The following is a 20,414-nucleotide window of genomic DNA, read 5'->3' as shown; positions in this document are numbered from 1 at the left end:
TCTTACCTGTCTGTACTGACTCTCCCACGTGTTAAGGTGGATACTGACCTAATGCATTTGGCACAATAAAGGTTTCCACTGGTGAAACCTGGGCTAGCTGGCATAGCCAGGGAGATGCCTGGTGGGCTTCTTCAGTGCTCCACTTGTGCTCCTAGGCTGGTCATCAGCCTTGCATGTGTGCAGGTGCCCGTGAACTGAATCAGACACAAGGGTGTGAGGTTTGGAGGTTTCTGGCAATGCTTGTGGGTTAGACACTGACACCAGCAGTGCAGCTTTTGGCCTCAGGTAAAAGCAGGTCTGTGTTCCTGCAGTGTTGTTTTTTGAAGCAACGTGACATATAACTGCACAGAGGCAGCTCTAAATATGCACAAGAATAACAATTACACCATCACAAAAGTGGAGATGGAATAAAAAATATACATGCCTTTTATTTAAGTAGTCTTTTGAGATGCATTGCTTTCCAAACTGGAACTATCTACAGAAAAAAGCTGAAGCATTTCTAATTCCAGAGGATGCATTGTCCCTGTAATGATCAAGGAGTGCAGCGGACCACCTAATTCCACTGTGGACATCTGTGACAGTGTGCCCGAGGCGATCTTCTGATCCGGGGCACCCACGCGTGCGAGGCCAACACAAACCGTCCTCTCAGTAACTCCTGTAAGAAAGAAGATTAAACACTTAGTTTATTGACAAATAGGACTACCTTAATGCTGCTTTCTGAAATCACTGGAGTGGCCTAGAAATAAGCTTGTTCTTCAAAGCAAGCTGTGTGTTAGGGATGCTTATAAGCACGACTTGGGAAGGCAACAGAAGTAGAATATGAAATTCTTTCAGGAATTGTGTTCACTTTGAGAAACCTGCTGCTTCCGATTCATGCTACAAAAAGGGTAAAATGAAAGGTATTTTAACAGCATTTAAGAAAGAAACTTTAAAGAAGGAATATAGCTAGGTGAATTTCTGTTACAGAATTTTTCTGGGACATGAACTGAGTCGTCTTTCATGGCTGCTGTGATTTCACCCTTAGTCTCAATAGCCATCTTTCAGAGTTTGCTCTTCAGCAGCATGAAGAACTGAGGCTCACAGTTGCAGTTCTGCATGCTGGGTTGCCCTGGCTTCACATGGGTATTCACATCCAGCAGAGTGTGACCTGTCTATATAAAACGTAGCAGATTGTTGAAGCTCGACTGCTCCAAGATGCTCAGAATCCTTCTGCCTCCTGCAGCTCCGAGGGCTCAAAGAGCTTGTGGTGGTGAGAGACACACAGAAGCTGTGCAGGGCTACCGCACTCGGGCGCTGACTGAACCGCTGGGAGCCACTCATGCTCCTTCATCTGTGCTCGCTGAGCTACTCTCCCCTCAAGCGCTGCCCCATCCACCCCATGACTAGGATTTAAGGCAGCCCCAGTCCACTGCCAGATGAAGGGAATGCAGGATTGAGAGGAAGGGAGCAGAGCTCAGAGGCTCAGGAGTAAGCGTGACCTGAGAGGGGTAGCAGCAGACACAAGCGGTGCAGCAATGGTACCTGGTTCTGCTCCTTGGAGCCTCCTGTTTTGGATAATGGCTAGAAGCTGCTCTGCAGCTTGATTCACGCTCATGTAGCGTGGTGGTTCATAAATTTTTCTTCCTCTGAAAGGGAAGGGAGAGAAATTAAACATAAGCCCATTTCATTAGCCCTAGCATTCTTATGGTTTAAGAAATCTCTAGACCAGTAAATAGACAAAAGTGGAATTTTTAAGGCAGACAGAAGCCTCTTGTGCTCTTGCCACACTTGTGAAACAGCAGGACCTCCAGCTCACAGATCATCTGAGTCCTAAAAGCAAATTCAGCTGCTGGAAGCAGTATGCAGATTTTGCAGCTACTCCTGAAAGATGCACTGGACTTAAATCCAAGGACAAACTACTGTTTTTCCTGTCAAATGTCCTGTAGACAGATGATTACAGACTAGAAATGTATTCTTAAATGAAATGCTGCTTTCTTTGCCAACTGTGGATTCAGTCCAGCAGATTTTATTTTGAAACTCCTGAATAAACAAACCTCAATGATACTGTGAGACTTCACAAATGTTAATTTAGACCAGAGTTACAGCAGACATATGCAGTAACCATTTATATTTGCCACTACTAAAGCATACGGATTGCACAGAGGTGATTAAGACACTGAATACAGTTAAATGAACTTAAGAGCATTTGCCATACATTGCTTATTTAGCTCTTCCAAAAGGGTGGGGTGTGTTCAGTGCTGCACACTGTTTCCAGCCAGGATAAGGAAGACTGAATCCAGAACGCTCTTTGAGCTATTAATCTGGCTCAGGATGGGACAGACCAGTAGTAAAATAACACTTTGTTTGCCAAGCAGAAAGCTTACCCCATTATGACCTAATGCTTCTCACAGAAACAGTTTAAAAACCCTATTATGCTCTGCTGCAACTTCATCCAGTTACTGTGTATGAAGTCAGGTCCTGTTGTAATGAACAAACAAGTTCCATTCCTTGTAAAAAACCACCAAGAAGTACAAGAGGGGAAGGCAGGTAAGTTTGGTATTAGACTATGGGCAAAGAACCTTTGTTCCTCACACAAAAAACCTTTGTAAAAGCACTGTGGGTTTCAATACATTTTCAAAATGGTGACTCACTTCATTAGATTCTCCAGGGACTGCTCCTTCGCTTTAATATCTGTAGAACAGAACACAGGAAAATGCAGGTTTTCCCTACAGACTTCCCAGTCAGTTGTCTGTGTAGGTGAAGCCTAATTTAATCAGCAGATTCTCTAATAACATCTCAGCTGTTGCAGGAGTAGAGAATAAGGGTTACATTGTCATGCTTCATATGTTAATTACTCACAAAGTACTGTGAGTTTATGCTTTTACCCCAAGATAGGGCACGTTTCACAGATTCCAGAGCAAGACAGCTGAGTCACATTCTGCCCTGTGTGCAAGCAGCAGGCTCATCTGCTGCAGGATGGCAAACCACCAGCAGGCTCGGGCACACCAGGGCACTGGGGTTACCCCTCTCAGGTGCTGAGCGCATCGCGGTCACAACAGGTAAGACAGTCTGATCAGCAGTGATTACATCACCGCCGCCACGCGGAAGCCTGACTTTCGTTAGCACTTCCTTCCCCTCCCAGTCAAAGTTTAGAACAGTCTGTTATCAGAAGGAAGGGAAGAAAAAAAAAAGGATTTGGACAAAAATAGAGGAGGAGCCAGGTAAGACTCTGCACACCTACAAGTCTACGAAGCTCCAGCTGACCACAATCTCTCCAAGAGGGAATCAAATATTACTTATTTCAAATACTCCCCAGAATATTATCACAGTGAAAGCTGGATACATTTTTAATCTTGATTAAAAAGTATTGCTTAAATTTTAAGTCCAGCTGTTAAAGCAAAGTAACTCTGAAGAAAGGGGTTTAAGATGCAAGGCCATGAGAGGACCAGTGCAGTTTACCAAACTGCTTACAGGTCTGTGGAGTCACTTTGGATTCAGAATTTGATTGGCACCAACCTTTTTTATGCCCCGTTGGCGTATCTGGTGCTCTAGTCTGGCTACCTGGTACTCTGGTCTGGCTGGGTAAACAAGCAAACACACAGACCAGAATGACCAAGTACTATCGAGGCAACAACTAACTTGGAAATTGGTAGTTTTCAGCTCTGAGCTACAATTAGATGCAGGTACCCCAACTGTCCCTGAAACATAACAGTTAACTCTTATGGTCTCAGAATTTTTACTCTCTTGTGATTGTGTTCAAGGGAGAACATAGAAATGACTATAGAGGGTATCTAAAGAATACTTTAACGTTATAGTTGTACCAATCCTTGTTTAAAACATTTGTGAAGTCTTCCTTCAAAACAAATTACCAAACTTCTGATTTTAGCCAATTTTGCAAACAAACAACTGTCAAGGCATTGGAAAGTCTGATGTGCAGTGGCTTTTCAGCTGAGGATGGTCGTAGGTAAGGCTCAGCCAGCACGGTGGCAGGGCCTGGGGTCAGTGCCAGGTGGGAGCACTGCTCTGTTTCAGCTCCATGCTCAGCAAGGATTTTATACAGCACTGAAGCTTCTCACAGGACAATCACCTTTTGCCAGAGCATCCTTAGGTGAGATAATTTAGGAAAAAGATTATCACCTTACAAAATAGAAACAAGGCTAAATGTACCATTTAGGTCCCCAGAAAGTCAAACATGTTGAGCTCTAACCTAATAAGGTCAATAAAAGATGCCTGCTATTCACTGCAATCTGATTTGGGTCCTGTGCTAGGTCTAGCTTGCAATCACACTGATCTTTACAGCAAATGTGGGCCTCCTGCTCCTGTTTGACTTCTACAAAGGCATCATTTCTCTCAGATTTTCTGAAGGGAATTAAGAAATTCCTGGCTGCTGTAGCATGAACACTGGCTGAACTGACTCCAAGTACACACATGCCAACGTTCCAGTTTTTGGTATACACATGTTAGTTACGAACAGCTGTTTAGTCACAGACTCAGCCTCATGCCTGTCCCCATTGTTTCTGGACACCACAGAGGATGGTAGCTAAGGAACCAGGGTAGCTGCTGCTTACCAAGTAAGCACAGTGTGTGCATTCCATTCTGCCTGTTCTTCTCAATCTTGTCAAAAAAGCTTTCTGGTTTCCATGTGTCTGTCCAGAAAACTATAGAAACTGTCTCTCCAAAATTGTACAGCTGTAAAACAAAGGAAATGCAGTGACACACATACACAACCAGAAAAAAATAGGGCATGCAATAAAATGCTATGAAAGCCATGAACAGTTGTTAACACTGAAAGGTCCTGAGCCTGGCTAAGCAAGCACCTTCATAGCACAAGGAGAGTACACTTCAATGAGATGCTTAAATTTGCTCATTCATAGGCAGATCTATAACAAAACATCACATTAAAAATAATGCTTCCTTTTAAATAAAGCTGGCCTGTGATTCTCCCTGTCTTGACTACTTCCAGTGTGCTCCTCTGCATTCCAGCTTTCTAACAAAATCTGCAATTGTTGAGCTGTTTTGTTCTTCTTCACAATAAAGATGTGCTGTGGTTCTTTTACTCTCCACACAGTAAAGCATGTTAGAGAGTGACAAATGAACTACCAGTACAAATTTTACCTATTTCTGCATAACTCACTTTCAATCTGCCTTCTGTTGCTTGTTACTTAATTCTTAACTCCTTTTAAATGCAAAAACCTCCTAAGATTAGCACCAAAATTATTATTTCTTATTTTGGTTGAGGCCAGACAATTTCTCTAATGCCACAATACTTGGTATGTTTTGATTCTGCTGATACAGGAGTACTTGTATTAAAACAGCACTTCCCTGTAGATGACTGCTGTGTCATGCAAAAGAAGTCACAGTCTAAAGAGACAGTGGATGTGAAGGGCTGAAGACAGGGACAGATCATGCATGAAGCAGAGACACACCACATTTTTATGGATGTTTGGTAAGCAGGCTATTGCTAGCAGACTCTCTCTCAAACATAACTTGCTGCTTTTACTCATACTCTTAATGCTATCACTGTAAGAAGCCCCCCATCTCAGTGAAGACTTTTGATGCAAAAGCCCTGTGTGACCTCAGGCAGTGTGTGGCTTGGAGGTTCTCACACCCACCCTGGACAATGGCAAAACCTGCCCTGGTTCTGCCAGTTCAGCTCTGGAACGGGACCACCCCGGGGGTGTTTACAGCTTGACAATATCCTGCCTGCTCAAGCCCAAGGAACAACAGCTGTACCCACTAACCTCCCCACCTCCTCTGTAAACCTGGAAGGAAAAACTGCCTTTCCAAGCCTGCTGCAGGAGGCACAGTGTGTGTGTGTTGCTAGCAGAGGAAAGGACCCTAGGCAGAAGCAGTTGGGACAGCTCTGTGCCACCTGGGGATTCCCCTATACATACTGTGGCATTAGGCTGCAGCTTTAACTCCTTTAGGTTGGCAGAGCAGGATTTCAGTCAAAGCAAAAACATGTTTGTTTACCAGGGACCAAAAGCTCAAATTTTAAAACATTTGTTCTGATAGGAACAGTGTTTTTTAAAGATTCCTGGAATATTACTGAAGACATTTCCTCTTTTAACTATTTCATTCTAGCAGAAGGACAAGAACACACAGCACACATTTCACAACCTAAAGGTTCTTCCAGTAAACTAAATATAGCTTGAACCAAATGAATTGCTCCTGGTGTAACTTCTTACCTATTGCAAGGCTTTGTTCTAGAAAAAGGAAAAAAAAAAACCCCACCAAGCTATGTTTTGCCTATTTTTCATGTGTCTAGCTACAACTCTTTCATTTTACACCACATCTGAAGAAAAACTATTAGAACAAGCTGTTTCTTTCTCCCCTTCACTGTCAGAGCACCTGGGAGCAAGTTAACCTCTCATCTCATTGCTAGTGTACCTTCAGTCACCAACAACTGCTGAAATGTCAGTACCAACCTAACTCACAGTCCATCTGCCACCTGAAAGCCACTGCAGCCATTCCCCTAAGAGCAGCAGCCCTCCTTCAGTACAGAAAGTGGCCTCAACTAACCTCACATCTTAGCCCAGTCTCTTTGGCATTTTGATAACCTGAAGGAGAGAAACTTCCATCTCTGCCTTTTAGCAAAGAAAAGGATGTGCAGAAATAGGCAAAACCTTACTATCTGACTGGGATTTTGTTGGGAGTCAGACCTTTTAAACCTCTCTGCCACATATTAAAAACAAGTGGAGCATTCAACTTGATACCCTACAGCACTTGTTCTGATTGTTATTTTTCTCTTTTCCATTGATCATTACCCAGATTCTCCATCATCTTTGCCAACAAGAAGTTAAGTGAGTTATCCTTCTGGGGTAAGCACTGCCAGCCACATCCTCTCAATCTGTCCTTTGTTTCCCAGGTTTTGCAGCAAAACTGAATGTCAAAAAAGAATAAAACATTTTTGTCTGGACTGGCCTGTCTATTCAGCAGCAGTAACTCCAGCATCTCTTCACAAAGTATTGACATCACAGAAAACTCCACTTACTGTCTCATTCCAATACACTTGTTTTCTCAGCACCTGGGCAGCACAGAAGTAGCTTCTACACCAAGATGGAATGGGGCATATTTAATCAACCCCCTAGAAATGCCTCTGCAACTACTACCCCTCTACTCACTAAACTTCTAAAGAACAGATTTCCTAGCATTAGTGCATAAATATTTTTACTTAAAGAGGGGAAAATGCTACTTGGGAAACTTTCTGGTACACCAACAATCTATGAATGCTGTCAAACTGAAGCATTAAATGGATACCCTGGTTACAGAGGACAGCAGGTCCACTAGAGCCAGAGCCGACTGAAATTAAGAGAGATCCATTCCATCAACCATAAAACACTGAATAGGGCCCCCAAATTCCTGAACTCGTGCTTGTCATTGGAATAGAGCTGTGACAAGTTTGTTAACCCAGGTGTATTGCAACACAACTAGGGATTAATGTCATGCCTTGAGATTGTTAACAAGTGTAGTAAGACAATGAAGAGCTCTGTATAATGTCAGTGAAACAATCATGCTGTACAGCTGCTGGCACAGCTTTAGAGAGAGGCAACAGCAAGTGAATTTTCACAGTGGTCTTCCGCATGCTGCACTCACCACTGAGCAGCTGGGATTTAGGAGTGGGCAAGATCTGTACAAGCTAAAACATCTCAAGCATCACACTTGCACTAATTATCAGATTCGTTAAGAGTGCCTACATTCTGCTCAGGCACAAAAGTGCCAGGATTTCAAAGGGGCTGGCTGAAATGGTTGGACAGGCATTTTGGGCTCTCAGCTTGGAAAGTAACCTTCTTACCTTCTCCCTAATGCTCAAAAGCTTCACAGAAAAATTTCAAAAGGTCATTTTGAAAGACCTCAGTCTTTGGAAATACCCTCCCCCCCACCCTCCTGAGTAGTAATTGGCTTAAGCAAAGCTTTGGGCACTTACATTTTGCAATGCAATAGCTCAAGTCAGGAAAGGAAGCCAGACTGCTCCACTCCAGGGCAGCACTCTGCCTGCTCGAGTTTTCTGACTCTCACAAAGTACTGCAGAAAGCTGGTCCTCAGCTCACACTTTCATCACCTCAGAACAAGCCATGATGTCCTATTTTGTTTACACACACAATACAAAAGAACATCTGGCAACTTTCAGTACTGAGGTACCTGGTTTTAGTTAGTATTTTTAACTGGTTTAGATTAATTGACAGGCTGGAATAAGCTATGAGGGAAGGAGTGCTGTGCCAGGATCCCAGCCTGGGAAGCCTGCACCTAGTGAAATTTCAATGAAACCACTGAGCAACTTCATTAAGGGCCAGTCTGAATGACATGAGACACCTGAAGCTGTCCAAATCAACAGCCCTCACTTAAAACACTGGTGTAGCTAATCACTATAAAAATATGGGGCAGAAATAAAATAACAGGCTGAAACTGAATAGGGAAATTAAAGAAAGAAGTACCCCCATGCCCTCTGAGAAGTACTAAAGCAAGAGGAGAGATGCAAGATAATTAAGGGTCAGGAGGGCACCAGCTGCAGTGAAATCAAGAAGCAAACATTTCAAAATGCAGACATTTATTTTTACAGCATCTTTCCCAGAATTACTGCTGTATCAGCTGCAACAGTGACAAAGCAATTCCTCACTTAGGAGCCTACCTCCTTTCCTAAAATTTCAGACTGGCTCAGAACTGGATGCACGTGAGGGGCAGGAGGTAAAGAGGAGTCCTGTTTCATTTTTCAGACCTGGCACTTGTGTACACATGGAAATACCTGTAAACCCTGTGGGACTGAAACACTACTCAGCTGTGTTCTGTGCTGAGATGCTCACAGGTTACCCTGCAGACAGTTCTCACAGGACAGGTGTGTTCTGCAGATGAAGATACCACACAGTCTGATCACATCCCACTGACAGGCACTGACAGCCTTTCTCTCCTAAGGCTACCACTACTCAGTGGACTTTGGAGACCCCAGAGCACGCTGCATTATCCCAGGCTGCTGCCTGATAGATCCCAATGAACACACACAGCAAAGCTAAGATGTGCTTTGTTTCTCCTTGCCATAAGTTTTGACATGATGCTACCCAATGTTCATCCCCTCAAAAAAGGGACCTAACAAGTAAAAATTTTCCCCTTATCCTCCATAATGAGGCAAAAAAAATCACCAGATCACATACATCAAATTAAAGGGTTCATACTCTTCTTCATATCATGTATTGTCAGAGGGCAGCTTAGGAAATAGGACAACTATCAACAAAGTTGTAGCAAGAACCAGTCAAGCTTCACTCTGCTTGCAGTTGGACACATGAAACAACCATATGCCTAGCTTTAGCCCTTTGCACTCTCTCATTTAGTACCACAGAGTTTTAGCAGCTTTGAATGCCTTTTGGAGGAACCTCCATGTGAGATGGGAGGCTCTTCAGAGGGGTCTGAACAGACTGGACCGATGGGCTGAGACCAACAGGATGAAGTTTAACAAGGCCAAGTGCAGAGTGCTGCACATGGGACAGAACAACCCCCTGCAGCGCTACAGGCTGGGGGAGACTGGCTGGAGAGCTGTCAGGCAAAGAAGGACCTGGGGGTGTTGGGTGCCTGCAGGCTGAATATGAGCCAGCAGTGTGCCCAGGCAGCCAAGAAGGCCAATGGCATCCTGGCTTGTATCAAAAACAGTGTGGCCAGTAGGCCTAGGGAGGTGATTGTGCCCCTGTACTCAGCATTGGTGAGGCTGCACCTTGAGTACTGTGTCCAATTCTGGGCTCCCCAACATAAAAAGAACATTGAGGTCCTTGAGCAATTGCAGAGAAGGGCAACCAGGCTGGGGAAGGGGCTGGAGGGAAAAATCATATGAGAAACGGCTGAGGGAGCTGGGGATGTTCAGCCTGGAGAAGAGGAGGCTGAGGGGAGACCTTCTCACCACCTACAACTACCCAAAGGGAGGTTGTAGAGAGGTGGGCGATGGTCTCTTCAGCCAGGTGACAGGAGATAGGAAAGGGGCAATGGCATGAAGCTGGGCCAGGGCAGGGACAGATTGGATATTAGAAAAAAATGTTTTACTGAAAGAGTTGTCAGGGCTGGAACAGGCTGCCCAGGGAGGGGGTTGAGTCACCTTCCCTGGATGTGTTCAAAAAAAGGGTAGATGAGGTACTTGGGGATCTGGTTTAGCACAGGATGGGAATGGTTGGACTCGATGATCTTCAAAGGTCTCTTCCAACCTTGTGATTCTTGTGATCTTGTCATCTTGTGAAAGTTGTTGCTATTCACACACACATGGGCTATGACTCTCTGTACTGCAAGCCAACAGGTTGGCTCCACTGTCCAAAAATCCTCCAGTCCCCTTACCACCTACCAGGGGAAGAGGAACTGTGAACAAAAGGATGTTTGGCTGAGGGAAGCCCACTCCACATGGCTGCAGTCTTCAAGAGGCAGCTGAGACAAATTACATAAAAGCAGGTAAAGGGAAGAACACCTCTTTTGGGGGGGAGCTGCCTCCTGGATCAGCACTTAGGAAACAGCCACTCCAGAAACAAAGCAAAATTCAGCTACCTAAAGATAAGAAACTCCAAGGAAACTTGAACATGGTGGGATTTTTCCTTCCAAGATAACTTCATCTAACCTCCTACGATTCTTCCCAGCAATATCAAATGACTCCTTCTCGCCTTGGTCACTTGGGTTACTAATCTGAAGTGAAGCTTTTTAAACAGAGAAAAAAGTTTCTGTTTAAATGGATGTTTCTGGGTTCTGTTTGCTGATGACAAATGGCACTAAGCTGAACAGTAATTACAAATAACGAAGTCATGTGACTAGCACTGACTGACTGTTAATTAGAAACAATTTCTAAAAGTCTCAGAACCTGGCTGTAAGTGAGAAAACCAGCCAGTGATGGAAACAAGCTTGTTTTAACTGTCAATGAATAAAAAATATTTTGCATAGTAGCCCTCCTATTAGAGCAAAGAGTATTTTTGAAGACCCAGAGAAAGGGTGGAACCCTTCAGCTACTACAGGTTTTCCATTTGACTATAAGCACAGAGAGCAACAATTGCACCCTTCAGCTTCCTTATCTGTAAGCAGTATTTTTTCACTTGACACTGAAAATCTATTCACCTGTTCAGTAATGACTCAAAACTAACACAGCAATCATTGCTCTTGCATTTAAGTGGTCAGCTAGTAGCAAAAAGACAAAACTATTTCATAACTGCAATTGTCTTGCAAGAATTAACTGGACTGTCAGCAAAAAAAAACCAACCTCCATCACAATGAGTCACTGAAAGAAACAAGGGGACATGCAGATGTTTGTTCAGAGATTATTCAGGTGGAAAGTGGGTATGTCTCAAAAGACAGGCTGGTCTTGGCCATGACAGGTTTTTTTTCCCAGCTACCCTACCAGAATATGAAGTTAATGTTTTCAGAGCTTAACACCACCACTCTCCCAGATATGAGAGGCTCACCTTAGTCTTTTGTTTCATCCCATGGCTTGCCTCCAGCTTTGCACTGCAGTTCTCAAGCCTCTTTGTTTCAGCAATGCCCTGATCTCCAGCCGTTTCGAGGTGCACTCCGGCTCTGTACGCATCGCAGGTCAGCGTGATGCCGACTCTTCCTCGTGTACTTCATCACCCAGCTGCTACCTCTACGCTACGTTATTAGAGCCGGGTCAGAGAGAATTCTGTCCCAAGAACACCATTCTGGCCAGTGACTTTTCCAAACTAACCCAGATGTCAGACCATGAAGGAATGAAAAAGGTGTAGATTGGAGATCCTGAGTTTTCTGCTCCTTTGTTCTAGGGCTAAAGGCCTTAGCAGCCAGCCCAGTCCTGAACAACTGGGCGTGGGTATAGGCAGGCCATGGAAGTCAGGCTAGACTCTCCCTTTGTTGTTAACTTGCAATGGTGAATCCTAATCAGATAGAGCCAAGGCACCATCCTGCTTCTGGGGTAGCTGAGCAGTGGTAGAAGAGGTAAGCCTGTTACCTAAAACTCAGGTTTCCAAAGCTACAGAACTGCAGTGCAGCTGCTGCTGAGGAAAGCTGGATTGTCTTGCTCCTTACTGCCTACTAAGAAGTGCTCTCTGAGAATTTTGGCTAATCCATAGGGACTTCTGTCCCCACTCCCTGGCACCATGTGCAGATACTGGGCTCTCTTTACTGGGGGTTGTTCCCCAGTACAACAGGAGTCAAAAGGATCAACACACCCATGTGTGAGATTCCAGAAAAGACAGGTGGACCTCCAGAGAACGTGCTCAGAGGCACTTGCACACAGGCACTTTTCCTGGCTTCTTCCCCTCCACCCCCATTCATTTGTCTTTGAAGGAAAAGGTGTTCTTCAGCCTTGGAAAAAATCTGACACAGTAAAGCACAGCAAGAACAGTGTAAGAGAGGGAGCTGCAGCAGGAGCCCACTAATAGTTTACTAAATTATATACTCTGTTTCCAACAGCTGTAGGTCACCGTATCAAACTGAGAGCTTCCTAGAAGTTAAATTTTAACTGTCAAAACTAAAAAAAAAATAAATAAATCCTGTTCTTTATAAAAATACAATCTTGTGCAGTAATCAAAACAGCAACATTGATTCTGTTAAATGGACAACACATTATAAAAGAAGTATCTGAATATAGATATTCATCTGTTCTTTACAATTCGGCAAGACATATGTTTACAAATTGAAGGTGACAAGCCATTACTAATGTTCTACTGACTTTATTAACTCACTGCTGTGCAGGAAAACTGCACAACTACCAGAATGTTGTTGGCTGCACAGAAACATTGGTCTCATGACAAGAGATGGGCTCTATTGTGAACGGACTGGGCTATAGCCACATGTTACTGAGGGCCTAATCAGCAGTTACAGCTCGCCATGCACATGGCTTGCAGAGCAGTGTATAAAGGTGTTTCCTGTTTTTCTCGAGTAAGAAAGAGGTTTTGTATCACAATCTGATTAAAAGAAGAAGAAGAAAAAAAAAAGGCAAGCCTTTTCTGTGGTGAAGCAAAAGAGGAATCCCTGCTACACTTGACAGCAACTTTGAAATTTGAAACACAGTAACTCCAAACCTAAATTGATTGCAGGAGACAGCCATGAACATAAAGACTGCTGAAAGTGATTAAAAACTCCCACCACAACTCTAATTGAATCACAGGCTGCTTTGCTGTAAGATACCTCTCACTTGCTGTTTATGCTTGTAAGCAACCATGAGTTAAACACACAGCTGGCTATAGTCTGTCCGGTAATAGAAGACAATCACCATTTCCTAAAATGATTTATATAACAACAGGAATGCTGACTGATGAGAAGGCAGCCCCTCCCAAGCCAGAATGGAAAAGGGGACTAATGCCAGAGTGAATAACATCACATTTCCTTTGTGGTCTGTTCCCTTCGGCATAGGATAAGGAAATAGTTAACTAATCTCTGAAACTCTGCATAGGGGAAAGACCTTACAGACTGTTTGCAATATATTCTATTAGTTTTCTGCTCTTTATTTTCAATTAGCCTAGAAGCACTGTACTTCTCCTTCCTATGCCTAGTTGGAGTTGTGGGGGAAGCAAACTTAAAGGAAACTTAATTCCCTCTTCTCTTTGGGAGTATGAGCCTTGCATCTTTCTTCCTGATGAGCGTAAATGAATAGTAAAAAGATAGTGAGTAGTAGAAACTACTTGTCAACAGCTTGACAGCAGAAGCAAACTTCGCATCACCATGAAGCCAGAAGGGGAAAGGATGTGCCCCAGCTCTTGTGTTACCCACCCCAGTAAGTGCAGTCATGCGACAGCTGCCATCTGTGCTGTATGTGCAGATTCCAGACACCAAGGAGCCTGTTTCCTTTCTAAAGATAATCTTGCCTGAGTCTTACCTGCCTGTGGCTGCATCACCAAGAACGGGCTCATGAGAAGGTTTATGAAGAACACAGACCTCAGCCTGCATTCCCTTCAGCATCAGCATTCCTAGCTCAGAATAGGGGTCAATAGAGTGTTGCTGAACTGCCAGGTCGGGGCTCTCACATCTCTAAACCATTCAGATGTGAACAAAGCCAGATAATACACAACTTCCTGCAACTAATTTTCTGCTGCTGGGCACCACTGAAATAAAGCTACTGAAGTTTGCTGGTGTAAGTTTGAAAGTGTCAGTTTGTTGACATTTAAAACTGTTCCCTCTGCCAGTGATGGTAAGGTACTGTTCAAACTATCAACTCTTGCCTGTAGTACGCTAGCGTGCCCGTGCTTGCTTCTGGGTGGGAGCTTGGCTTATGAGTTCCCAAACACAGGGAAGCTCAAGAGGGCAGGTTCTGTGTTAAAGTAATGAATGAAGAAAAGAGGGGGAAACCTCAACTAATTTACATCTGATTAACCATGATACACACACTGCCATAATGTTTATCATACAAGAAAAGTAACAATGGATGTATCAGTGTATAAAATACCTGAAGAATTTTCTTCAGGGACACTAGACTTCTACTTCATCCATTCAAAAAGCACAAAAATTGTCATTTGTTCTTCTAGTCCTTTTCTGGGCAAATCCCACCTCTCCCAGCAGATGGGGAGAAAGAGAAGACAGGTCAGCCTCAGAGAGAGAATGCACCATATGCAAGACTTGGTTATTAGTTATGATCTGAGTTGGGCATACAGACAGGCTTGTGCACGTACTCCTTTTATGACAAGACCAGCATCCTTCCCATTGTTTTAACAACTAAACTTAAAATAAACTTCTTGGGTGACCAAGAAGGAAGTCAACATAAGCAAAGCTTTATCTCTGAAATAACTCATATATCAGGCTCCTAGGACAGAGGGAAGTTAGCAGAGAATACAAATGTTACTATTCACTTACACGTGCTCTCACCAAAGGAGACTTCTGCTGACATATAGCATGCTGAAAAGGAAGTGTTAACAAACTCTGACAACAGAAGTGTACAGTTGCTACAGATCCTCAAACTTCAGATTGCAACATCCACGGCTACAGCAGAAGAGCTGATGGATTCTAAGTTTAGGAGTTGTGGAATAGCTTATACAAAAGTGTTACCTGCAAACCACAGCAGCCCACTGCATTCATTATTGAAGCATTATGAATGACTGTGTATGGAATCCCCAATTTCACTGCACGTAGGACTAAGTCACTGTGTGTTGTGGCCCTGTGGTAAGAAGAGAAAGGAATTAAAAGACTGAAATGATCAAGTGACCAAGCATTATTAGTGTTATAGTTTGTTTTGAAAGTAAAATTAAACCCTTCACAAGTAGGGCAATCCAGAAGTGCCAAAAGGGCAACAACAATCTGACAAATTGTTATGAGGAAGTAAAACCTTCAATAAGGCTTCCATATGTGATCTTTCCTAGCTGGAAATACAGGCATCCTCAGTATGATACGGTTCTCTTCAGGTTTCTGACATTATTAAAACTGTAACACCAACACAACTGTTACTTTTTAAAGTAGCTTTGGCATGTACTTGAAAAGGAAAGTTCCGTTTATCCTTTGCCTTCTGCAGGTGTCTGTTGGACATCCGTTGAACTGTGAAGGTCAATTCTGTTTGGCACAGACTTCAACAAAACTCCATTATTTCCCTACTTGCTGCACAGCCAGGCCTTCTCCCATCTGCACCAGCGCACTCTAAGCAAGCCACACATTCAAACAAGAACTCTGAACAGACTGAAGTAAGCTGCATGCAGTACTTGGAACAGATGATTCGGTCTAAGGACTTTTTTTTCCTAATATTTAAGCCAAATGACTCAAATGAACAATGCCTAAGTGGGAGTGATCAAGTTTATTCTGGAATCATTACGACAATGCCAGTTAAGCTTAGGATGGAGCTAGGTTTGGCTCCAGGTCTAACGCTCGATAAACACCTTGCGGTGACTGATGCAAGAACTACTGGGCTTGTAGTTAATGAAGTGGGATTAGAGATCTTCTAAGATGGTAAGTATACATAGATCCAGGAAACCTTTGAACTGCCACAATGCTCACACATGTATGCTTACATACGTGCTCCATTTTCCATTTCAGATACAAAAATTCACCTACCCCTTGCCTAAATTTATCCAACCTGAACAACTCATTCCCAAGATATAACACACGTTTCTGTGTGGCTGTTCCAAAGGAGGAAGCAAAGAAAGAAACAATAGAATAATGAAATAGGAGATTGCTTTCGCCCTGGTCTGGTTCAGGCACCCCAACAGAACGCCCCTGGTTTTTAGTCTCATTTCGACACTGCATGTCTGACCAGCACCAGCCAGCAGATCAGGTGCTTCAGACAGGAACACAAACATAGCAGCAGCTGGAATGGTTGTAAGGATCTATCATTTGGAAAAGAAATCAGGTTCACTGGAGGAAGAAACCACAGAGGAATCTGAACTTGGGAAATCAGAGACTCTGAAACAAACAGGCTCCCAGACCTTGAAGAGTGTGATAGTGATCCAAAACACCACTTTGGTTAGTAAACAAATTAGTCTTCAGCCTTCCACACGCAAAGGTGACTTAAGAGTGCCTGCTCTAAGAGAAGAGGGGGCTAGTTCTACAGCTTTGTATCATTTCATTACATACATACGACAAGGAGGCACTGGAGGATTCTGTGGTTATGCTAATTCTGACCAAGGGATCAGCTGGCTTTATTCACTGACATTTGCTCCAGACAGTATTTCTCCCAATAGATCTGTCTGTAATGACTGTAGCTAAAAGCAGAAGTGTTCCCCTGAGCACCCAGCCAATACCAGCAAAGGAATTCATGGAATCAGCTCTCTGCACCAGAGCTGCAGTGGTATTTTCTGTCAATGATACCAATTTTTCAGTTTTATTCATAATAATAGAAATAGCACCAAGGTAGATGAAGGCAGGCTTTCCAGTCTGCTGCTGAAATTGCCAGGTTCCTGCTACCACATCCATGGCTGTTACCACATGAGCTAAAAACTTGAGGAGAACAGAGGCACAGCTTGTTTTGTCACTTTAACCATTAAGCACAAACACCTGCCATTTCCTAAAGCTGCTCATTCTCTTTTCTTACCCACAAATGTACTTGAAACACTACAGCCAGCTGCAGGCACATGACTTCTACCTTCCCATATGGCTTCTTGGAGCACAGAAACATTCAGTGCTCTTTCCTAGTAACCTCATGAACCCCTAAATCCTTAGGGCTCTACATGAGTGTAGAAGCAGTTCTAGCTGCAAAGTTAAGAGCCAAGAAGATAAGCGTTTAGAAAGAAGCAGCTTATCCAGAAAAAGGTGGTTTTCCACAATGATGTCTGTTAACCAGAACTGAAACATTTTGACACTGTAACTAGCGATAGGTGAAGCAGATCAAGATACTTCTTAAAAGTAGCAATTGCATTTCAGCACATGTAGCTGTTTTGGTTTGTTTTATCTTGTGTACTTCTATCAGTCACTGGATCACAGTACAAGGGTCCAGGGAATGTGATTCTACACTCCACGTGAATCCTAATTTTAATCTGAACATGCATTGAAACTATAGTATTTCCAAAATGCAGCATCATCTGCCCAAAAGTACTAGTTTAAAATAATATTCTCTTGCTAATTCTCATCAACCTGTATTTGCATAAATTATCTGGTTCTGACAGGTGTGCACATTGCTCCTATTTTTCATAAACTCTGTTTTTTCACTCAAAAATAGGGTGCTCAGTGATTTGATTCCTCTTGTGCCCCTGAACACTGTAGTATAAATCTTGAATCACCAGCTGGAGACTAAAAGCTCTTCTGTATGGCTTGACATTACAGATTGATGATGCCTGACTGAAGAGACAGAAGGACATCCTTCTGGTGATAGAAGACCATACTTTTCAGCAGAAATAAAAAGTGGAAACAAAAGGCTTAATAAACCAAAAGAAGATGACATATATAACAACCTAAGTGATTTTAAACACTGGTATACATCAAAGCAGAAGTGTTGTACATCCAACAATCAGTATTCATTTAAAAACAAGCCTGCATAAAAGCTGCAGATGTACAAAGACAACTGTAAGAATACTTTCCCAAAACACAGCATGCTTCTTCAGTATGTGATATCCCAGAATGTGCTAGCAGATAAAACCTGGGACAAAATAGTCTATAAAGTCTACAATGGAGACTGAAATAAGCAACCACTGAAGGAAAGATTTATGCATCCTGGAGGGTCCATATTCCTGTCTATATCTGGCCAAGATAAAGTGTAGAGAATTGCATGTATGAATTTAATACAATAAAAATATGGAGAGACACAAAAAAAGGGCTTCTGATCTGAAAATTAGCTTCTTCACAAAGGATTGGTTATGAGGAATGGTTCCTGTCTATTGAAAAGAGTGACCAAGCTACAGCAATAATGAAAATGTTGCTTTTTCTTACCCAAAAGGATCACCAACTACAAGAAATGCGACGTCACAAACATCAGCTTCTTTTAAAATGCTATCTGCTTCTTGTTCCACTGTCTCTCGGTCAGCCAAAATCAATTCTTTTCCATAAAACTCTTCCTAGAAATGGAAATAAATAAAACAAGACACCTCTGTGTGTGTTCATCTCTCTCTTGGTACTCGCTCTGAAACTCAAGTATTGGATACTGGCAAGGCCAACTTTATTATTCTCCCCAGCAGACCGACCCATGTCTTGAAGAAGCTGCCCCCCACCCTCCACTTGCAAGACCAACCAAGCTTCCCATAAAGCACCTCCTGAGTTGACAAAAACTAGTCAGGCACATTATTCTGGTATTGGGGTTTTTAGGCTGTGTCAGCTGAGGAGCTATTCCAACACTAGCTCAATTGCACCCACACAGGAAGGTACCTGGGTGGACTCTATCATGTAACTGGTCATCCTACTGTAAACCATCCCCTCTCACCAGTCTGAGCCCAGCTCTTTGGGTGAGTTCGATACAAGCCTAGTGTAGCAACCTAGGAGGGGCTGACCTTCAGATTACTAAACAGTTTAGCATCGTTGCTTGTATGTACACTGGGCTGTATTATCAATGCTTGGTGATTCATTCCCACAGTCCCTCTTAGCAGTCTCAGGTGAGACAGCATCTTTTACCTTGCTTTTATTAATTTTTCCCCGATTACCTCATCTTTGGGACTTAAAAGGTTTCCAAAAGACTTAAAACATTTTAAAAAAAGAGCCAAAAATAGTGTTTTTCTATTACTTAGTGGTTTATTTTCAACTTTATTCAGTTTCATTTTCATCAGGTTTGATATCAAATGCAGACTTTGCAAAGTAATAATATCCAAATAATCAGTAATCACTTCTCTTTTGCAATTTTTCAACTATCAACACACCAAAAAAAAAAAGCTATTTTGCTTTGAATACATTAGTATCATTACAGATTGCTTCAGTGTATTGAAAAAAAGCCCTGAAAAACTTGGGACTGTATCTTCATTTCAAAACACAGCAGGTATGCCAGAGATGGCCCCCAATATTCTAGCCTAGTTAGTATTTGGGAACCACATAATGCTGACTACAAGCTAGAAGTCTCACAGGCTGTGTGTACATACAGATATGCACACATTAGGGCTATGCAGCCTCCAAGACCCAGACAGAATCTTTGTTTAGTGATAGAGGGCTTATTTGGAGGCAAGATGCCCGTAGGGTAGGTAAGCCCTCTTTCTATGACCAGTAAACCCATCAGTAATTTCTACATGTTTACTTCCACACGGGGTGTGTTTACTAACCAGAAGCTTATCTCCATGCTGTTCAACAGCCCATCTCTGGCTGAACTGTCTGTGTGGCTGGTGAGCCAGCCTGGACCACAGGGAAGCACAGAGAGCACCTGTGACACTCAGTTTACTCTTCCCAGCACCTCAGGCTGATACAGGAGTTCAAGGCTCCAAAACGTGCATTCTTCTGGTATGTGTGTTGTGTTGGGAGGTTTTGGGCTTTTTTCAAACCAGATGAGATGGCATCTTTCTGGCCAAGCTCTCCAGCCTTTCAGGACTGCTGTATTGGCAGCCAGTGGCAAAACAAGCACAACCATCACTTGTAGGAAGGAAAAGGTCTTTCCCTTCCAGTCTCCTCACAAGGCAGGGACAGGAGTTCTCCTGGGAGCTTCTCTGGCCGACCCTGCAGACCGGCCAGCCCCAGCCCCCTCCTCACCCTCTCTGTCCGAGGCCTGCGGGCTCGGTGTGACAGCAGAGCCCAGACCTACCAGCGCTTCCTTGCCCACCGTGAGGATGGACGTGTAGGCCTCCAGGTACACCCGGCGGCACCGCCTCACCGCCTCCAGCCCCTTCACCGTGATGTCCTTGGCATCTCCCAGGCCCAGCCCGACCAGGTACAGCATGCCTGCGGAGGCCCTCGGGGCCGCTGGGCCCAACGCCGCCGCCTCTGCCTGTCACGGGAGGGGAAACGGGGGTCAGCCTCGTGCCTCGCCGCGCCGCCGGCCGCCGCCAGGCGCCCAGAGCTCACCCCGCGTCCCGGTACCCGCCGCCGCTTCTCCCACCTGCCTCCCGCCAGCCGCGCCGCGCTGCCAGGCCAGGCCAGGCCCGCCTCCGCATCCCGCGCTTTGCGGCGCGCGGGGGCCGCCGGGAGTTGTA

General features: G+C 43.8%; 1 protein-coding gene across 1 annotated transcript; it reads right to left on the bottom strand.

Annotated features, from left to right (window-relative positions):
• Positions 1 to 403: 403 nt before the first annotated feature.
• On the bottom strand, positions 404 to 20,367 carry DPH5 (diphthamide biosynthesis 5). The gene is made up of 8 exons (XM_084265830.1): positions 20,321 to 20,367; positions 20,027 to 20,209; positions 18,244 to 18,368; positions 14,944 to 15,052; positions 4,548 to 4,668; positions 2,631 to 2,670; positions 1,522 to 1,625; positions 404 to 655 (listed from the first exon to the last, which is right to left on the bottom strand). The coding sequence occupies exons 2-8, from the start codon at positions 20,159 to 20,161 to the stop codon at positions 432 to 434; spliced, it is 858 nt and encodes a 285-aa protein (XP_084121956.1). The 5' UTR covers positions 20,162 to 20,209; positions 20,321 to 20,367; the 3' UTR covers positions 404 to 431.
• Between the last annotated feature and the right edge of the window lie 47 nt (positions 20,368 to 20,414).

This window comes from Gallinula chloropus, assembly GCF_964237585.1.
Source record: "Gallinula chloropus genome assembly, chromosome: 6".
In the NCBI taxonomy this organism is placed as follows: Eukaryota; Metazoa; Chordata; class Aves; order Gruiformes; family Rallidae; genus Gallinula; species Gallinula chloropus.
This window is presented reverse-complemented; position numbering and strand designations above follow the sequence as displayed.

Excerpts from the sequence above, each read along its gene's own strand:
- DPH5 (XM_084265830.1), bottom strand. The coding sequence starts at position 20,161 with ATGCTGTACCTGGTCGGGCTGGGCCTGGGAGATGCCAAGGACATCACG. Across the intron at positions 2,671-4,547 it reads GCACACACTGTGCTTACTTG|ATATTAAAGCGAAGGAGCAG; the intron begins GTAAGCAGCAGC and ends TCTGTTCTACAG. Across the intron at positions 656-1,521 it reads GCTCCAAGGAGCAGAACCAG|GAGTTACTGAGAGGACGGTT; the intron begins GTACCATTGCTG and ends TCTTTCTTACAG.